This window comes from Ammospiza caudacuta, chromosome 3 (genome assembly GCF_027887145.1).
Source record: "Ammospiza caudacuta isolate bAmmCau1 chromosome 3, bAmmCau1.pri, whole genome shotgun sequence".
Taxonomy (NCBI): Eukaryota; Metazoa; Chordata; class Aves; order Passeriformes; family Passerellidae; genus Ammospiza; species Ammospiza caudacuta.
The window spans coordinates 7,535,378-7,553,801 of record NC_080595.1 but is presented as its reverse complement, the minus strand read 5'-3'; the positions used below and the strand labels follow the sequence as shown (position 1 = coordinate 7,553,801).

At 40.6% G+C, this 18,424-nt stretch overlaps 1 protein-coding gene across 5 annotated transcripts in view; it reads right to left on the bottom strand.

The window, feature by feature from the left end:
* Window positions 1-4,128: 4,128 nt before the first annotated feature.
* ENAH (ENAH actin regulator) overlaps window positions 4,129-18,424 on the bottom strand; it is a 92,370-nt gene continuing 78,074 nt past the window's right edge. For 3 of the 5 annotated variants that reach the window (XM_058801187.1, XM_058801188.1, XM_058801191.1), the window contains 7 exons: window positions 18,312-18,366; window positions 17,969-18,017; window positions 15,404-15,470; window positions 12,953-13,015; window positions 9,547-9,625; window positions 8,278-8,335; window positions 4,129-7,182 (listed from right to left, as the gene is read on the bottom strand). In XM_058801187.1, the coding sequence (XP_058657170.1) occupies window positions 7,145-7,182; window positions 8,278-8,335; window positions 9,547-9,625; window positions 12,953-13,015; window positions 15,404-15,470; window positions 17,969-18,017; window positions 18,312-18,366 (409 nt within the window). In that variant the 3' untranslated portion in view covers window positions 4,129-7,144. The remainder of the gene's footprint in view (window positions 7,183-8,277; window positions 8,336-9,546; window positions 9,626-12,952; window positions 13,016-15,403; window positions 15,471-17,968; window positions 18,018-18,311; window positions 18,367-18,424) is intronic. The other 2 variants (XM_058801190.1, XM_058801192.1) reach the window with 1 other exon arrangement.

The following is an 18,424-nucleotide window of genomic DNA, read 5'->3' as shown; positions in this document are numbered from 1 at the left end:
GGCTGCCCTTCAGCAGACACACAAAATGCAATTATTGCACAATGACAGAAATTTCCTGGTGGTGCTCAGGGCTCCAGGGCCAGGCTGTGCTGGAGCCTGCAGGGCTCAGCCTCCACTCCTGAACTCATCTCCCTTTGTGCCAACCAGATATGTCAAAGGCATTATTTTGGTCATGTAGTTCACCTCTAATGAAAAAATAAAGGCATAAAAGTGAAAAGGAATGCAGCAAGAAATTGCAGTAATTTTAAAGTGCCCATTCCCCTTCTCTTCTTCTCCTCTGGTTTCCTCACACACAAAACCCAGATGCTCCAATCAACATTAATTGTTTTGACCATACTAATCCTGCCACCATCTTTGAAGCCCTTTGCAACCCTACTCCTTCATTTTCAAGGAAAGAATTTGCATTTTTGGCTGCCAAACCCTTTCTCTTGTGGAGTCCTCTCATTGCCCACCACTGCTGTGGACTTGTGATTTCTCTACCTATTTTCCCTGAGGCTGCAGTACCCCAGTTCCATCTCTAAGCCAATCAATAAATTGCACAACTGCCACATATCCGGCTTGATTTTGTAAAAGCCCTCAAAGAGTGCTTTTATTTATCTTTTTAAAAAGAAATTAATTTGAAGAGTACTTGAAAGCTGGCACTGGTATGCAGTGTGTTCCCTTTCCTTGCCCTCTGAGATCTGTGTGGGCATGGGACCTTGTGAAGATTTGGGGTAAATTTGCCACCACAGCTCCACAAAAGTACCTGGGAAGAGTGTTTAAATCTTTTAAATCTGAAGGAGTTTGTTTGCCCTCAAGGAACAGAACAACCAAAGCAAATTTTAAGGCCTCACTCAGCAATTCTGCCTCTAAAATCGTCTCCAGCACCCCCTGAGCTGCCAGGTTAGGCAGATCCCCCAATCTCCAGCTTTGCTGGGTATCACTGACTCATCTCTTTAAGGTGAGAACAAAGGAAAAAGCTGACAAGCAGTGGATTTCCTTTCTCCTCTGATGCTGCACCCACGGCTGACTGCACTCCTCTCCCTCTGGGGACACAGAATCCATCAGGTACTGCCCCTCCCATGCCCCTGAACTTCCTGTGCCCAACAGGACTGAGCTCCCCACTGCTCCTGGGTGTAGTGGTCACCTCCTCCTCATCCTCACTTCATTAAGGCACAGAACAGCCAATCTGAGTTTTCTGAGTGCCCAACTCCTGCTTCAAGTCACTCTGGGGAGGTGGAACACATGAACTGGCTCAGTGACTGAGACTCACTCTCATAACAAGAAGGAAGGTAAGAGTAGGCTCTAAAAGGTTCTCACCTCAGAGAATCCAAACACTGGCTGCATTTCTACCTTCACTCCCTCTGAACACAAAGATTTTTCACTTACCCCATGAACTCCTTGATGAAGCAGCTCCATCAGCACTGGACTCCTGGGACCCCTCAGCTTCCAACACTGCAGAGTTCCCCTGTGGCACTGAGAGCCAGGCAGAGCTTCTCTCATCACTGAGCTGTTTTTGATGCTCACCATTGAGGCAGAATTGGCCTGGCATTGGCAAAGGAAGATTTCAGCCTAAAAGCCATGGAAAATTGTGTTTCCTGGCAGTGACAGACAGCCCTGGATCCAGTCAGGAGGGAGTTATGAGTGTGTGTGCACCCCCCTTTTTTTCAGGAGGGCTTTTGGGGCTGGTTCTGCAGCGTCCCAGGGCTCACTGAGCTATGTGGGGTCTAAGGGGTTTCACAAGAACAGGACTTGGAAAAAAATGCCAAGTGGCAGAAAATTTACCTTCAACACAGAGATAATTTATTTTTAAACTTCTTAGCCCTAGATTGATGGACAAGCAGCCTTCAGACTGCCCAGAAAGCCTGACTATCTCAATTTATGGATTCCATCAGCATCCAGAGAAGGTTTAAAAGCTGTTTGTGTTTTCCAGCCCCATTCATTCCAGCAGCACCCTTCTCTGCAGGCAACCTGAACACTTCCAGACTCCCCTACACTTTCTCCTCCTGTACCCACTTCCTCACCTCTATTTTTTTCCCCTCTGCCTGTGTCAGCAGGACAATTCCCAGAGACTCTGCAAGGAAAAGCAGTTCAGCAGACCTCCAGCACATTAGCACAGAAAACTTATTGCTGGGCTGATGTTGTTCAGGGAATAGCTGGGGACTTGGTGATAAAAAGTTACATTAAAGATGGCAAACAGCAGATGATGATGGGAGATCCCTTCCAACTCTACTGTGCTTGAGCTGAGGCAGAGAGGGACCCGCAGTCACAAAGACAAGTGGAATTGTCACACAGGTGACAGCTCTAAAACAGGCTGAGAAGGGAGGAGAAGGTGGTGCCCACCGCTGAGTATCAATGATGGCAAAATGAAGCATCTCAGAGAAGATGTGAGCTTGCAGCTGCCACAGCCAGAGCAGCAACAGAGCCAGCTGCAGCAGCTGCTCCACATCTCCACTGAACATTTATCAGAGAGTAACACTCACTGAGATCCAGGACACCGAGTTCTACAATGTAAATGTTAGAAAACACAGCTACATAACGACAGAGTTCAACTGGGATCCAGCCATAAAAGGGAGGCCATTTCCAAAGCTCATCACTGTGACAACCAACCATCCAAGGGAGGCCCCTGCAGATTGTTGGGTTTGCCTGAGCTTTTCCACATCCAGAACCACCCCTCCTCTGCCATAACTTGGAAAATTACATCCATTTCTATTGTACATGTTTTTAATTAAGATTATAAACTTAGACTGACTTGAATACATCTCCTGTGTATCAATTTCAACAGTCTCAGGTGACCATTTCCAGTGTTCAAATAAATATTAACTCCTGGTAGGCCCTCAAAGAGGCTGACTTCAAAACAAGCTCTTCTGAATGTGCCAATGCATGCTGTGACAGCACTGATTTCACACACAACCTCCCTCTCCCTTAAGACTCACAGACAGCATGCAAAAGAAGCCTCATTTCCCAAAATCATCCCTTCAGACAATTTAAGTGATCTTTAGCCTATTCTTCAAGAACTTTCAAGTGGCCCCAGTTCCTCCAAAATCACCAACTTTTCCCTTTGTACCTTCTCTCCATCACCTCCTGCCCAGCAACAGCCGATAGAATCAAGACAAAATCACAGCTTCAAAAGGAATTGTGAAGTCTTTGGTAAAAAAACAATTTGGGGAAAATTTTTCTTGCTTCCCATCTTGGTCACCTACTGAAAACTGAGGGAATCTTCTTGATTTTGCACTTTCTTTGTATGACTAGACGTAAAAGACATTGGCAAGTAATATTCAGCACTGGAACTGAGCCAAACTGAACATTTTGAGAAGAGCCCATGGCAATCCCCACTGCGATCAACCACAGACCATCTCCCTGCCTTTTAATACACAACTTTAAAAAGTAGCTACCATCCACCTCCTGACACCAATGGACTGAGTTGGTAACACTGTTAGGACACTTAAATCAGAAATGTTTACTCCTGGTGCCTAAGCACTGCCCCAAGAACAGCAGACCATTTCAGAATCTGGTGATAATTTTATTTTAAAAACCCAAAACCTTTATAACTCACTAAGGTTGGTGCCAAACTCGGCACTGGGACCAAGGTTTGCCAAACAGCAGCACCAGTGAAGTACAGCCTCATCATGTCAAGGATATTTGAAGAGCTCTGCTCAGGATTCTGCTGCAAGATAAATTGAGGAAACTGTCCTTAGTGCACAGAAACCTCTAATGATCTGCCATGGTAGGTCATTGCTTTATTACCAGTACTGAAAATAAGTCATGAACTTAAAAGCAGCAAGAGAAAAAGTCAGACTGGCTGCAATTATTTCCCTCCCAGTCTTTCCTTCTCCCTCCATGTTCTCCATGGATACAGAGACCAAAGTGTGTATATGCCATGTGAGAGTGTAAATCACATCATACATTTGAAATTAATTTTAATTTATGTACAGCAGTCACCGTTCATGGATGTACACAGTCCCTGCAGTTACATTCTTTATAAGGTTAAATCTTCACTGTTCTCTACTGGATCTTCTGATGGAGAAACAGAAAGGAAGCGGAATCAAGGAGTAAGGAATGATCACAGTCATTAAAAATTTGGGGACTTTGAGCAGTGAATCTCAGAGAGTCTTCTATGAGGTTCCAGAAATAAATGGTGGCAACGCGTATATATTGCAATTTTATTTCATTCGCTCAAACAAAACGTTAGCATGTAAGAAATTTAAAATGACACAATATGATAAAAATAGCAGAGAATGAACTGAGAAACTAAAAAGAAGGTAAACCTAAATGCATGAAAAGTCAACATTCATTAGTGAACAGCTTCAGTCTTTGATTGACACTTGGTAACTTTAAAACAAGGAACTGGAAATCATTGTGACTGTCTGAAGAGATTTCAGCACCAGCACTAAGGGTTTTACATTCAGTTGGTTTGCGGTTGGCTCGGGAGCCACTCGTCTCTAGTGCAGGTTTATCACAGGTCAGATCACAGTGTTGAGGAAAGCAACGCCCTCCTGGCATTAGGAAGGATCCCTTAAACTGCCCTCAGCTTAAGACATCCATGTACAAAAGCACAGAACCACCACAATATGGTTTTTAAAGGACTTAAGTCACCGGTAAGCAAAGCAATCGCAGCTTCTGCAGTTCATTTTCAATACTGAAATCTCTGGAAACGGTGCAACTGTCAGTAGGTCAGGAAATGTCTACAGTCATCTTTAATTCAATCCAATTTCCTGGAAAGAACCAGTTCTGCAGGTTGGGATTACAGAAAGTATGGATGTAGAAGCAGCACAAAAAGACAACATCTGTTCCTTTTTCCTTTTAAACAGAAATCATGTTAATTGTAGACCAAGGCACAAAACGTTTAGTGCATAAGCCAGTTCCTTGCACAATCTAGAAGTTCAGCCTTTTATTTTGGACCACTTATAGCCATCCATGCTATTCCACTGTGTAACTCCTGAACCCTCCTAGAAACAAATCAAACGTGATTTCTGACAAGGGTAAACATCCTCACTGCTCAAAAAGTCTGTGTAAAACAAAAAGCTACATCAACAAAGATGAAAATGCCTCCTCTTGTTTTGAGAAAAACAGTACTTGACAAGCTTACTATAGATTTTTTCTTTTTAATGCCTTCAATAAATGCATGCAGAAAAGTGATGTTGTTTCTCCTCTTTATTAAAAAAAAAAAAAATAATAAATGGAGTTAGGCAATATTTCCACTGTCATCTTCCCTTAGAATCTGAACCTGAAGGATCAGGCAATGTCTGAATGGGAAAAAATTTCCTAGTGAAGCCTTTCTGAAGCTGTTGAGTGCTGTTTTGCTTTGGTGTTCAGCACTCTAGACACTCTGTTATTGAAGGAATCTGTGCCACGAATGGAGCTGCCTGTACTTGGTAAACAAATCTCTCCACAAGTTGTAAGTAAACTTTTCTTCTGGATCAGCACAGATTCCAAAGCAAACAGGGCTTGGAAAAATGGACAGTGCAAGGAAAAGGGAAGATTTTGATCCATTTTTTTTTTTGTTCAAAGCACTACAAAGCCAATTTGCAGAATGTCTATTCCACTGAACTTTACCACATTAAAAAACAAAATAAAAAAAAATAAAATTTACACTCATAAGACTGAAAACCCTGGGGAAAGAGAGAGGTATCACCTCACCTCCCCTAAAAATGACTCTCAAATTGTTGAGCAAAACCAATAGCATTTCATTGCTATTTTTCAGGGTTTGTCTGGTGTGGAGCTGTGCGGGTTTTTTGTCGGCTTTGAGTTTTTTTGGAAAGGAGGGTGGCAGATAAATAAGGAGGAGAAGGGGCCATTTACTGTGACCTGATGGTTCTCAGGTAACTCCTGCTGTTCTGTTTCATTAAACAACCAAACAAAAAGGAGTCTCAGAAAAGAGTGAAGCAGAGGGTCATGGTGAAAAGGTGAAGGACAATGCACTTACACAGGGGCATCCTCAGCAAGTCAGATGCCTACAACGTTTTTTCTCTCACCGAGAAATGAGTTTGGTTCACCTGGGAGTTTCAGAACCATTACTGGAAGTTATTACTGAATTTCAAATAGAAAACTGAAAAAAGATACAAAAGGATCAAGTACCTGGTTCCATTAACATGGTTACTGATAAAAGTCATGTTTTCCTCATTATTACACATGCATGTAAGATGAAGAAAAAGTGTAGAAATAATAAAAATGTGTCACCTTCCCCCTCCCTCTTCCCACATCTTCCTGGGCATAAATTAAGCCTTACAAATGAAAAGGCTACTCTGTGACATGCAATTTTTCTTTTAATTAAAAAGCTGGCTGTGTTGTGTTACATTACAAAATGTCCACATGCATAAATCTAAAAAAAGCCCCAAAATCTACTGTAAATCTACAACATACTAATGATTTACATTTGACTGCTGATTCGCTTTATGTCGAAGTCTTAGATTTGGTAAAGCATCGTAACAATGTAGGAAGGCATCTACATCTTTAAACTCTGGGCTGTATTTGCTTTTTTTCTTTTTTTAAATTTTCCTAGAAAATTGCATGAAGGCTAACTAGAGAGGCTTCCTATCATAAAATTCCAAAATCTTGATATGCCATCACCGTCTAGGTCACCCTCACTTACAAATATTGCCCTTTCAAAGCACGTGTCTCCAATTGCTCCTCGTCTCGTGAACCGAACTTCTACACATCTGATCTCTTAAATTACTCATGGAAACATCAGATATGATAGGAAGACAAACCTGAGATACATTTGAAGTACAACAGTATAACTTGCTAACTCCTTCATTAATAAAGAAAACCTCTCTGAAAAGCCTTCCCAAGCTTTTCCCTGTTGTTGTTTTGTTGTTTTGTTTTTCTTTTGTCTCAACAACAAATTCTGAAACGTGTGCAATTTTATCTTGACATGAGTAGACTTCAAAGCACTGTGATCTTGTCTGATAGATGTAGGAATTTCTGCATAATCATTACAGTAACTTTAAGAGTCTTTTCCACCCTGCTGTAAAGGTCAGAAAAAAGCTGCAAACTAGGAGGGGAAGAGCATTATCACCAGAGTGATGTGTCTGAAGCTTTTCAGAATAGGTTGTTTCTCCCTCCTTCCAAGTGTCTGTCTGTCTCCGTTTTCTTCTAACAGCTCACAAAACGTAGTCAGTTTTATATCAAGTTAAAGAGTCACATCGGCTTAGTACGAGTCTTTCTATGCAGTATTGGACTTGCTGAGTTCCTGCCTGATAGCTGCAGAGAGACAGAGACAGGGTTAGCAAATCAAATAAAGAATTCTTTACTTCAGGGCAGCAAGCTGGACACACAACTGACCCCCCAAAGCAGGCTCATCCTGCTCTCACAATGTGAAGAACCAGCACCTAAGGCAGCCCCACGTGGCTTCACACAAGTGGCATTAGCAACCAGGCACTGCCTTGTTTCTTCCTGTAAAATTTATGTTGAAATCCTAATTTTCAGTTCTCACCTCCAGCAAGCCTGTGGGAAACACCACCATTGGGATTTTCAAAGCGATTTTCATTTATTTTAATTTTTTTTTTAATTTAAGAGCAGCCTCGGGGGCCTGTTTGTACTCTACTGGTCTAAAAGGCCGTGGTACAACACAGCACAAACAAAATATACTTTCCTTTGTCCCAAACCAGCCAGTTCTTTCTACATATCAGTTGATGACATTCAATATTTTATCAGCAGTGGTATTAGATTATTATGACTTTTTTTCCTCCCCACTTTGTTTTGGTACATTCCACAAAGCCAAAAAGAACAAAAGGCCCAGCAAGGTAGTAAATAATATACAGAGTTTTGCTTAATTCCTGACAGGTGAACCTTTAGGATTATGTTTTCTCAATGATTTCCCTTAAGTACAGAAGACTACATAGGAAAATATCTTGTGTTAAAATAGAAATTAAAACTGTGAGACTTCTTTTCTTTGAATCATTTGTTACAGATCAAAGAGGTAACTGAAAGCTGGAAGCTTTCATTAGAATTCTTTCAAATTCTCTTCTAAATATTTCTAGTTTTGAAATACATACCTCAGCAGCTCTGGATTATTTAGAAATAACCCACCTACCACCACATGACATTAAAGATAACTTCAAATCACTCAAATACACCATCACTTCAACCACTCTTAAAAGACACCTTTGTATCAATATTCTACTAAAACAAAACCCCCAGGAGGGAAATCCCTGAAGCACATCAACTGGAACAGGTCTGGCACTAGTGCTTTGCCACCAGACAAAGAACAAAGCTACTTTTACTTTTACTTTTTACTTTAAAGCACCTGCAGCTACTCTAACTCTGAGCAGCAGCAGTGAACAGAGCAATACTTACCATCAATGAGTTCTTCCTTTAATTTTGTTAACTCCTTCCTCATTTCATCTAAAATATCCTAAAAATGTGTCAAGGCATAAATAACAGATTAGCAAAGAGATTAGTTTTTGCAAACTGTAAATTTCTGTGGAGAGAAATCCAGAATTATCCCACTACAATTCTTCCCATTAATCCTTAACCCTTTTGAGAAGCATAACCCACCCCTCAGCTTCCAAATTAATCCTGAATACCTAAGGCATCCCTAGAACATTATTAGTGCAGTTACAACACAGAAAAAACAGCCCCTAGATTGATTCCTGTACAATTTATGAGAGGTGAAGGGTTAAGAACGAGAGAGCTTTGCTGCAGGTGAGATGTGATGTGGAATGCAAAGAAAGGAGCTCACTAAACACCACAAGCCAAGGAAGTATTCCAAGGAAAAAAAACCCCCAGGTAACCAAGGTATCAGGGTCCCAGTCCCAGTGGAATGTGATGGAATGAAGAGAACAGAGTGAAGTGCTGTCCCTGCTTGCTGTTTTTTCCATCCTTTCCTCCAAGCTCCTCCAGAACCACCCCCCAGGCCAGAAGCCACTCTAAAACTGCTGAACCAGGACCCAATCCAGAACCAACCAAAACTGATCCATAAACCAACCTAAAGCCAAGCACTATGTGGGGACATGGTCTAGAAGCAACTAAAAGTTGCTACCAAAGTAGAAGTGGCTCTAGAATTACCCACTGAGCTGCAGCCTGCACCAGAATTTCTCTCCCCACTTGGGGATGATTGATCCAAACACCACCTGGAGATCCTTCACCTCCAACTCCACAACTCCCACAGGATTCCTCTGCTCTTGAACTGGGGAGCTGCACAAATTGCAGTATCCCTGGGTGCTCTTCTACCCCAAAACTTGTGACCACAGGTGCTCACAGCTGATATTAAATCATGGTGGTACTGCTAGAGCTGCCCCAAGGGCTTGGTGTTTGTTTGAATACAGAGAAGGAAAGATTTCCCAGGCAAACTGATTTCCCAGTTCCATTTATAATGCCAACACCATCCTGTGAGTGCTCCTAATGCAAAAGCAGGAACTTTGTGAGACACAAACAGGGCTGTCTAAGCCTCCATCCTACACCTCCTAAGAACACTGACACATGCCTGGGCAAAAATAAAGCCTAGTAATTACTAAATCATTAAAACTTCGCAACTAACAAAACAGCTAAAAGTTGGTATCAGGCAGCTGCATGTTCTTATATCCAACTTCCACAGCAACATTTTTTAAAGCATTATCCACATACCTGCTTCAATCTGTCATAATCTAGACCTTCTGACTGTACTCCGTTGGCACTGGGCTGTCCCGTTGGTGTAGATTTTGGTCTGCAGCACAAAAACACATCCAAGACTTACTGGCTGCTCATTATTACAGGATACATAAGAGATTCTCCCATCAAAATTGCTGATATTTGTATAACAAAAATATAGTAAAAAATCAGAATGGAAAACAAAAAAATATTGGGAGTGGGAGGATGGGAAAAAATCAAGCAGACCCAAAATACCACACAGAATAGAAAGCAACACCCAAGAACGTTTTCCACACACTGGAAATAATAATTACCATAAGAGTTATTAGTTCAAACCAAGAACTTTCAAAGCAGCAGACAGATTTCACTGTCAGTGGTTTCTGATTTCTTCACAATGGGCATGAAAAGCTGAATGCCTTCAAATGTCAAGCACTTTCCTTTTGTAACTGAGGCTCATTCAAAAGAGGCTCTGTCTCCCAAGGAAGCACTCCCACCAACTAATGTCTGCATGCTGATGCTGACTGTATAGATGCTGAGCAATCACCCTGGGGCATTTTCAACACTTGACAGACCCAAGCAATGCTATCCAACTCCTCTGCAACCTCAATTATTCCATCAGTTGCTTTCTAAAGCTACTGAAAGCAAATACTGTAACAGCACCAAGATTTATCTTTATTTATGATAACTGAGAGCAAGTTCTAATGTTTTGGACTATGTCATATTTCATGTTTGCTTATGAAACACTCTCTTTTAGACATCAAAAACTTGCTTCCACAGATCACCTTGCATTTTTAACACAGATTCCAAGAGAAGGGGGTTTTCCTGCCTTTCCACTTCTCTTTCCTGATTCCTTCTTTCATTCAAGGGGTAATTCAGACTCAGGGACTTACAGAGCTGTGAGCAGAGACAGAGCCTGGATGTTCACAGCAGGAATACCAAGAGAGTTCTCCCAAGAGGGAGGAATGTTCTGCTGTTCTTAAATACTTTTTACACCTTTGCTAACATTCTCCCTTCCCTTACCAAGCCAACTTCAAGCCAAAAAGAAGCTGTGGATAAAATTCTTGACAATTCATCTCAAGGGGTTTAGAATTATCACAGTATGGTAATTTTAAGGAAGGGCAGAGTATAAAGTAGACTAAGCTGGGTCCTATTTCATTGCCCTTGTATGTGGCATCTCTGGCCTACACTCAGTGTGTCCCTTCAAAATTCCTACACAGGAGAAATTCATTCAGCACTGCATTTTTCTGCATTTGGTACATGAGGGTGCAGACAGATTTACTGCCACAAAGGTCGATAAGAATGAAAAAAAGACTTTATTTCTTCGTTTGTTTTACAAAATAACTACCTTGAGCTTTCATGCATCTTCCCTTACAAGACAGTTTATCCATAAGGAAATTATCCTATTCTACTGTGGTTTTGTTCAGTAAGAGCTGAATGAACCTCACACTGGGCTGTCTTGTTGGCTTTTACAACCTGACAGGACTTTGTTCTGACTTGCTAACTGAAGAAGAGCACTCAAAAATGTGATTCCCACAGAAAAGGGTGCACACATCAAAATGTTGGTTTGATACTTGTTCTTCCCTGGGGATCACAGAGCTCAACTGTCACAGCTGTAAAGACTTTAGTCCACACAGTTTAAATATAAGTTCCCAGAGAGAAATTGCTAATTACTATTCTTGAAACACACCAAAATGAAACACACAATCCGCTGAGTAAGACAGAAGATTAAATATTGAGTAACTTGATATGAAAGCAGCTGGAAAATAGAATTCACCTTGCAACCACCAGAGAAACTACAGTGTGCACTAATGCTATGAAGGCAAACCACAGTTTAGGATCTTTTACAGAACTGTTCACATGTTACAGTGCTTGGGTCAGTATGGAAGAATTCCTTGCTCAAAAACATTTATCAGCTGAGATCTTTGACCATTGCTGTTTCATCAGGTACCTGGTATTTAAAGAGTTACTTGCAGTTTACACCTGAAATTGTGAGCCCTGACCTACTCCAGGCAGAACACTGATTTTTTCAGATAGCTCATAGATAGTTTCTGATCATTTCCATTGACTGTAGTTCTGTTCCCATACACTGTGGCATGACAGCCTTTATCCAACATGACTGAAAAAAATCCTCTTAAATGCAGCACCTGGCAATTGGTAACAGTCACCTAATGCCTGCCTTAATGGAAAAACCCAATCAGTATTATGCTTTAATATTTTTAAAAATTACTTATCAGTTCAATGTATTCATAAGATGACTTCAAAGAAAAGCTCTACACAAACTGACTGCTTCCTTTTCTCCATATCTTTAGAACAAAGAGTCAGTTTTACCCACCACAACTATCTACTGCTTCTATCTGTTAAAAATCTCCTCAGGAAAGCTTCTTTATGAACACTGCCCCTCAGTCTTGACAATGTGCTCACTTTTTGCTTTCCAAAATGCAAAACATTCTTAATTCAAACACTGAAATACTATAATTAGCAAAATAAATAATTTCTAACATCAGGAAAATCTAGCTGTGTTCCTCCCCAAATTATGCCAATTTTTTTCCCCCTTTTTCAGCCTGAATGCAGCTGTCATTTAGGCAAACATGAACTATTGAAATTGAGTGAATACAAACATCCCAACGTGGCTGAAGAGCTCTCCCGTGTGGTTTTCCATAGCATTGCCTGACAGTCCCTAACACACCTTCAACCAAGCATGCAAAGGAAAGTTTTTATCCATGCCAACATGCAGAACACACCACCCAAGATAAGTAGCTAAAAGGGGAACTTTTCATACAAAAAGATTAAGTAATCACCACAAGGAGTGCCTTCATGAGAAACAAAGCTGGAATTTGACTCAGTAATTCTGAGAGGCTCTGGAACAACATTTACCTCTGGAAAGCTCTCAAAGCCTGAAGGGTTTCAATGTCAGCACTTTATGACCACTAGAGAGTGAAATTTAAGATCTCCAGCAAAAAATACACATGATGTTAACCAACTTGTGAATATGTTCCAAGTAGAAAGATTAAATTTATGTTTTAAAAGTCTTCAATCAAAAAGCAGATGTAAAAACACACCTAGAAAATTAATTCCTGTTCCTCTGTATCTAAACTAACAGTTTTGAAAAACCTTCTTAAAACACTGCAAATGGTCCACTAAATCCTGGCATATTCAACAGGAATTTGTACCTTTGCAGGTGGAGACTGCCAGAAAAGCAGGATTTTATATGAATTCCTACCTGGTTCTTTAGCCATCTCAATTTGCCTTTTAACCAGTCCAAAAATGGGCTCATCTGATCAAACAAAATGTGGGGGAGGAACCTGGTGGTGCATGTGGTGATTACCAACCCATGTAGAAAAAGTCCAACCCTGAACTGGTCAAAGGAGGTGTTAGGAAGTCTCAAATCCCAACAGGATGATACCTGTTTAATGAATCATAGAACCTGTTTTCAGAAGCAAGCAGATTTTTCCATGGAGATTCCCGTCTATTAGGGGGAGAAACACTACCTTTAAAAGCTATTACAGCTCTTCATTTTGTTCACTTTTAGCACCTTCAACACCATGGGGTTTCAGTAGATTCAAGAGTTCTACTTGCATGTTTCAGGAAATATTAAAAACCCACAGCTTAAGTCTTTTCTGTTTGCTCCAAAAAGCAAAGGCCTCATTTTAGACAGGACACTAATTTGTTTTAAAATACTTCTAGCATTCTCTCTGGATAACAACAACTTCATCCTCTACCTCTGGGGAAGCTCTGAAGAGAAAATTTTATTGACTTGCCAGTTTCTTAAGTGTGCTTTGCTTAATCCCTGTGTGTGACTCACATCCTCCCTGCAGAGGTCAGGTGAAAGAAATCCTCACATCCTAAAGGGTGAAAGAAATCCCCTCCTGGCAAACACAGTGTTAGTGGTTCAAACTGCAGCTCCCCTTGACTAAACAAAGCTAATTTAACAAGCTGCTTGCTGAGAGAGACTTGGCAAATGTAGGAAGTTAAGAGAAATACAAGGATATTCAAGAGAGACTTCTTCTAACAGCTTCTCCTTGTATGAAACTTTCCTCATCCTGGCAGAGCATGCTGTCAACACTGACTAAAAAATGGTATCAGCAGGCCTGAAGTATGTGTTATGGCACCTTCCAGCAGGTTATGACAGCACTGAGAAAGAAAACTGATATTAAATAAACACAGAATTCTTATTTTGGATTAGAGTATACACCCAGGGAAGTTCACATCAAGTTAAATTCTATTTGCATTTTCCACTGGATGAATGAAGACAAAAGTCTGATGGAGAAAGTGCCCCAATAAAACTAAGAGAGATATTAAAAATCCTCTGTACTCCTCTAGGTCAGAAAACATTTTTAAATAGACCTCAGCAACCTCTGAATTTCACTAGCTTGAAAAAGATCAGAAAAACTGGAAGCATGAAACAGTTTACAAAAACCTATTGTAGAATCAAGACTTCAGAACATCCCAGACTCCCCAAAAGAGTCAGACATTGAGAGTTGCCCTACTTATTAATCCCTTTACCCTATGGATAAGCAATTTGAGCCAAGTACCTACAGCCAAAGGGCCAGGTCAGCACCTGTCTCACACAACATGAACTCTAAAATGCTCTTTAGGACTCCTTACACCAATTATTTCTGTGACAAGCTCCCCTGGAATGCCACCTTTTGAAGCAGATCAAAATCTCAGCACAAGGGACCTTGGTCAAAGCAGGTCAGAGCCACTGGGGAGGAGGGGGAGAGGGCAGGGAAAGCCAAGGGCAAAGGTGATGCAGGATTTTGTTACACTGACAGGGTGGCAGAGGGAACATCACCACCAATGGCACCTGCTTATGGACAAAAAACACAGCAAGCAACCAGAACCAAGGCTGCAGACACCTCAAACTCCTGCATTTATTCTAAAATAGAGATACTTTCTTCACAAAGAGTGTTTAGTGTTGCATTTTAGAACTGAAGACCCCAAGGGCAATCCCAACTACAAGTGAGGCCACTCATAGAACAATTGTTTTTAATACTCTGATCACCAAATATTTTATAGCTGTGTCCAACAGCCAGATTTTAATGGGAATTCAAGTAATTTCAAACACAGCATTCCCAAGTTGAACATGTTTCTCTCGCTTTCTCTCAAGAAATTCAGGGAACTTCTTAGATTGTCAGGGGTCAGAAGCTTTTAACCTCTGTGTACAATACACAGGAATTCTAAATGAACAAGCCTTCTGCCTAAAGTAAATTACAATCAAATATATATCCAAAAACTTGCTAAAGTAGCCATTTTACTTGCTGAAAATGCCTTTCAAAACACTCCCTACTCACCAGAGTTCCAGCTGACAAGTTATCAAAGATTAGTTGATGCACTGAAGGATGTAAAACATTTCTATACTCCTTTAGGATGGACTTTCTTAGATTGGTATGAGAGCTACTGAAAATTGCCACAGAATCAAATCTTACCAAGATAACTGAAATATCCACAAAGGCACTCTGTGAGTGGCAGAGAAATAGAAAGAACACCTATTCTGTAGATTTACTACTGAACATGTGAACTGCAGCACATTTCGTTTCACCTTGCTGGAAATTTCAGACTTCAAATAAAAAATTCAACATTGCTGTAGGCAAATATAGACCTTATTAATTCAGGTTATACACCAAAAATTGTTAAACTTTTTGGGGTAAAACTTTTGATTTTAGTGTCAAAAATTTCTCTTATTAGCATTCTCCAAAAGTAACTCTTCATTCCTACTTAAAACTGCTTAAAGCAGGTTCATAGCAGCAATTTTAAACCCATAAAGATGATCTTTACTATTCTAGTTCAGTATCTTTAGCAGCATGTGCAACAATAACAAATGTAAGGAAAAGCAGCTGGTACAAAAGGGGAGTACCTGGAAATAACAGGTGACTTGCTTCCATTCACTGTATTTGTCCTTTCCCAAGGCTTTCTTGTTAGTTCTGAAAAACAGAGTGAGAAGATGAAAAACTGTTTTTTTCTATCCACTGGGTAATTTATGTGAGGAAACTTCAAGCATCTGGCGACTCAAGTCAACTGCTTGGTGTTTTGCTTTTTTTTTATTACATTGCTTTAGCTCTTTCACATTCAGCTACCTCTTGTTGTACTCATCTGTGAATGTGACTGTGTTCACAGGGGTCTTATGTTGAAGGAAGAGATGGAGATCTGACTCCATATTTCAGCAGGTTTGGTTTATGATTTTATGATATATATTACATTAAAACTATACTAAAAGAATAGAAGAAAGGATTTCATCAGAAGGCTAGCTAAGAATAGAATAGAAAGGAATGATAACAAAGGTTTGTGGCTCAGCTCTCTGTCTGAGACAGCTGGGCTGTGATTGGCCATTAATTAGAAACAACCACATCAGACCAATCACAGATGCACCTGCTGCATTCTACAGCAGCAGATAATCAATGTTTACATTTTGTTCCTGAGGCCTCCCAGCTTCTCAGGAAGAAAAAAATCCTAAGGAAAGGATTTTTCATAAAATGTGTCTGTGACATGTGAATGCATCAAGTGAGAGCATCTTGAAGTGTCACTGGTCTCCCAGACACTGTAAATGCCATTTGATTCTTAATCTCCAGCTGGGAGAAGGTCAGCCTATATTTTATAGGCATTGGATTTATTTACATGTATTTATAGGTACTGGATGGCTTCAGCTGTGAACCACAGAATTCTGTAACCAGTCAGCTGCAGACACTTGAGGAATAGGTTTCTAAGCTAAAGGAGTTTTCTTAAACTCTTAATCACAGAAAATTAATCCAGTGCCAGTTTCAGTGAAGTGCCAGCAGGTACAACCTGACAACCAGAGTATCTTTCAGCAACAAGAAAGAAGGAGGTTCACTCCTTACAACCTGCACAAGTTAAAACAGCCTTTCTGTAGTGTGGATTGCTATTAATTGCTATCATTACTTACTCAGGACTTCAGTGCGCCAGTGATCTTATCAGTCTTCACTTCAGATTTGGAGTTTGTTTGGTGTGCTCACTTTCTTTCATATTGCTTAGTTAGCTCTGCTAAGCTGGGCAAGCAGAGAGGCAGAAAGGCCCTTTCAGGGTTTCTTATTGACCAGAAAATTCCCTGGGATGCAGCTGGATACTGAGAACATCTAAATTGCACAAGTCTGCCAGCACAGTCTGTAACCCAGCCAAGTGCAGGCTCCTTATGCAAGTAATAAGCCTTAAACTTAATTTTATACATCAGTTTTCAGAACTTGTCCTGCCATAGGAGTTATTTTAGAAGGATTTTAGCTATATCTGCAAAACTGGGAAACTTCTGCTATGGCTGCAGTTTGCTCAAGGATGCCAAATACTCCTCTTAAAACACTTTAAAGACCTGTTCCAGTGATGAGGCTCAGCACTACCAGAGCATCCTACAGCAAGAAACAAAGAAAACTTCCTCAACTGGAAGGGAATGGTCAAATTCTGAACACAATTGACATTTTTAACAGGTCTGGTGAGGCTTCTTATCATCACCAATTAAAGAAACCAATTCCAGAGGTTTTAATTTCCCTCTTTTTGGGCCTATATTATTAGAAGTGTTCCAAAAGCAGTCATTTTCTCAAGGCTAATGTCCTTTCTGTTTAACAGAATGCGTTGAACAAAATGAAGCAGACACTTGTAGAAGAAGAGGAAAAAAAAGGTGTGTGTGTGTGAAAACCTTGATTTGTGCGATGTCATTTATTTCCTTGCAGTCTGACTTCTCTAGATGAGTGCCTGTATCTCAGTACTAACTTTGCCAGTTATTTCCATCTGGACACACAACCCCTGGCACTCCTTTTTATTCCCCAGCCAGGTTTTGTTCACACTACAGCAGTGGTTTTCAGTATTAAGGCCTGCACATCTCATCAAGTGGTTGAATCATCTGGAAGAGAAGTGCACACATGGGCAAGCAATCAGCAGAGGAAGCTGGAACATACTGGAAGTTGGTGTCTTCATTATCCAGTTATTTCCTTTCTGCTTCCAGTGCCTTTTGGGGTGACAGACTGCAGGGTTAAATGGCACAGCTCCCTCCTTTTGCAGGTATGTACTGAGAGGTGCCCAGGGAAACTGAGGGTACAACAAGGCACTACTAAGGGAACAGGAAAATAAAGTTTTGAGTGTCTCTTGAGAGACAATAATTTACATATTTTACATCTGCATGCCACCTGCAGAATGTGTAAGTTTTCCTCACTGACTGTGTTGGCTACAGAGCTCCAAGCACTGCCCCTTCAGCAGAGGGGTCATGGGCAAAGAATTTCAGCACTCTGCATTTATATTCTTTATTCACTTATGGTCTTTTTATCCATCATCTTCTGAACCAGGACCCATTCTACAGCAAAACCCCAGGCTGTAATCATGGGAGAAGAGGGAGGCTCCAAAATTCAGCAGAGCTGACCAAGATTTGTCACTAGATTTTAGCAATACAGAGTCCCAGAGTTCACAAACCTGAGCTACTTACCAGGTGTGCTTGTTGAAGAAACCTTAGAAGATGAAGACTCTGATTCTTCCTGATTAAAATGGAGAAGAGAGGGAATAGGGAGAGAGGAGAGGAGAAAAATAATCTTTATAATCTGTTAGATTCACAAGAACCAATCTCAACTGTTTAAATATTTCAGTTTTTATATATATATTTAAAATGGCTCTGCAGAACTGTATATAGAAAATGAGCAAGCACTTCACAGAGGAGTGGTTATATGTATATTTTATACAGTAAAGTATAAATAATCCCTTGTACACCACTGGAATCTCTCTGCTAATCCTTGTACTGAGCAATGTGAATCAGATAAAATTTCTCAACTCACAGCTTTATCTTCTTTCTGCTCTGGTTCTGTTGATCCCTTTTCAGCAATTCTTCTCCTGTAAGCAGAGACAAATGTTACCAAGCTCATAATGGCTTTAAGATGGAAGAATGTTG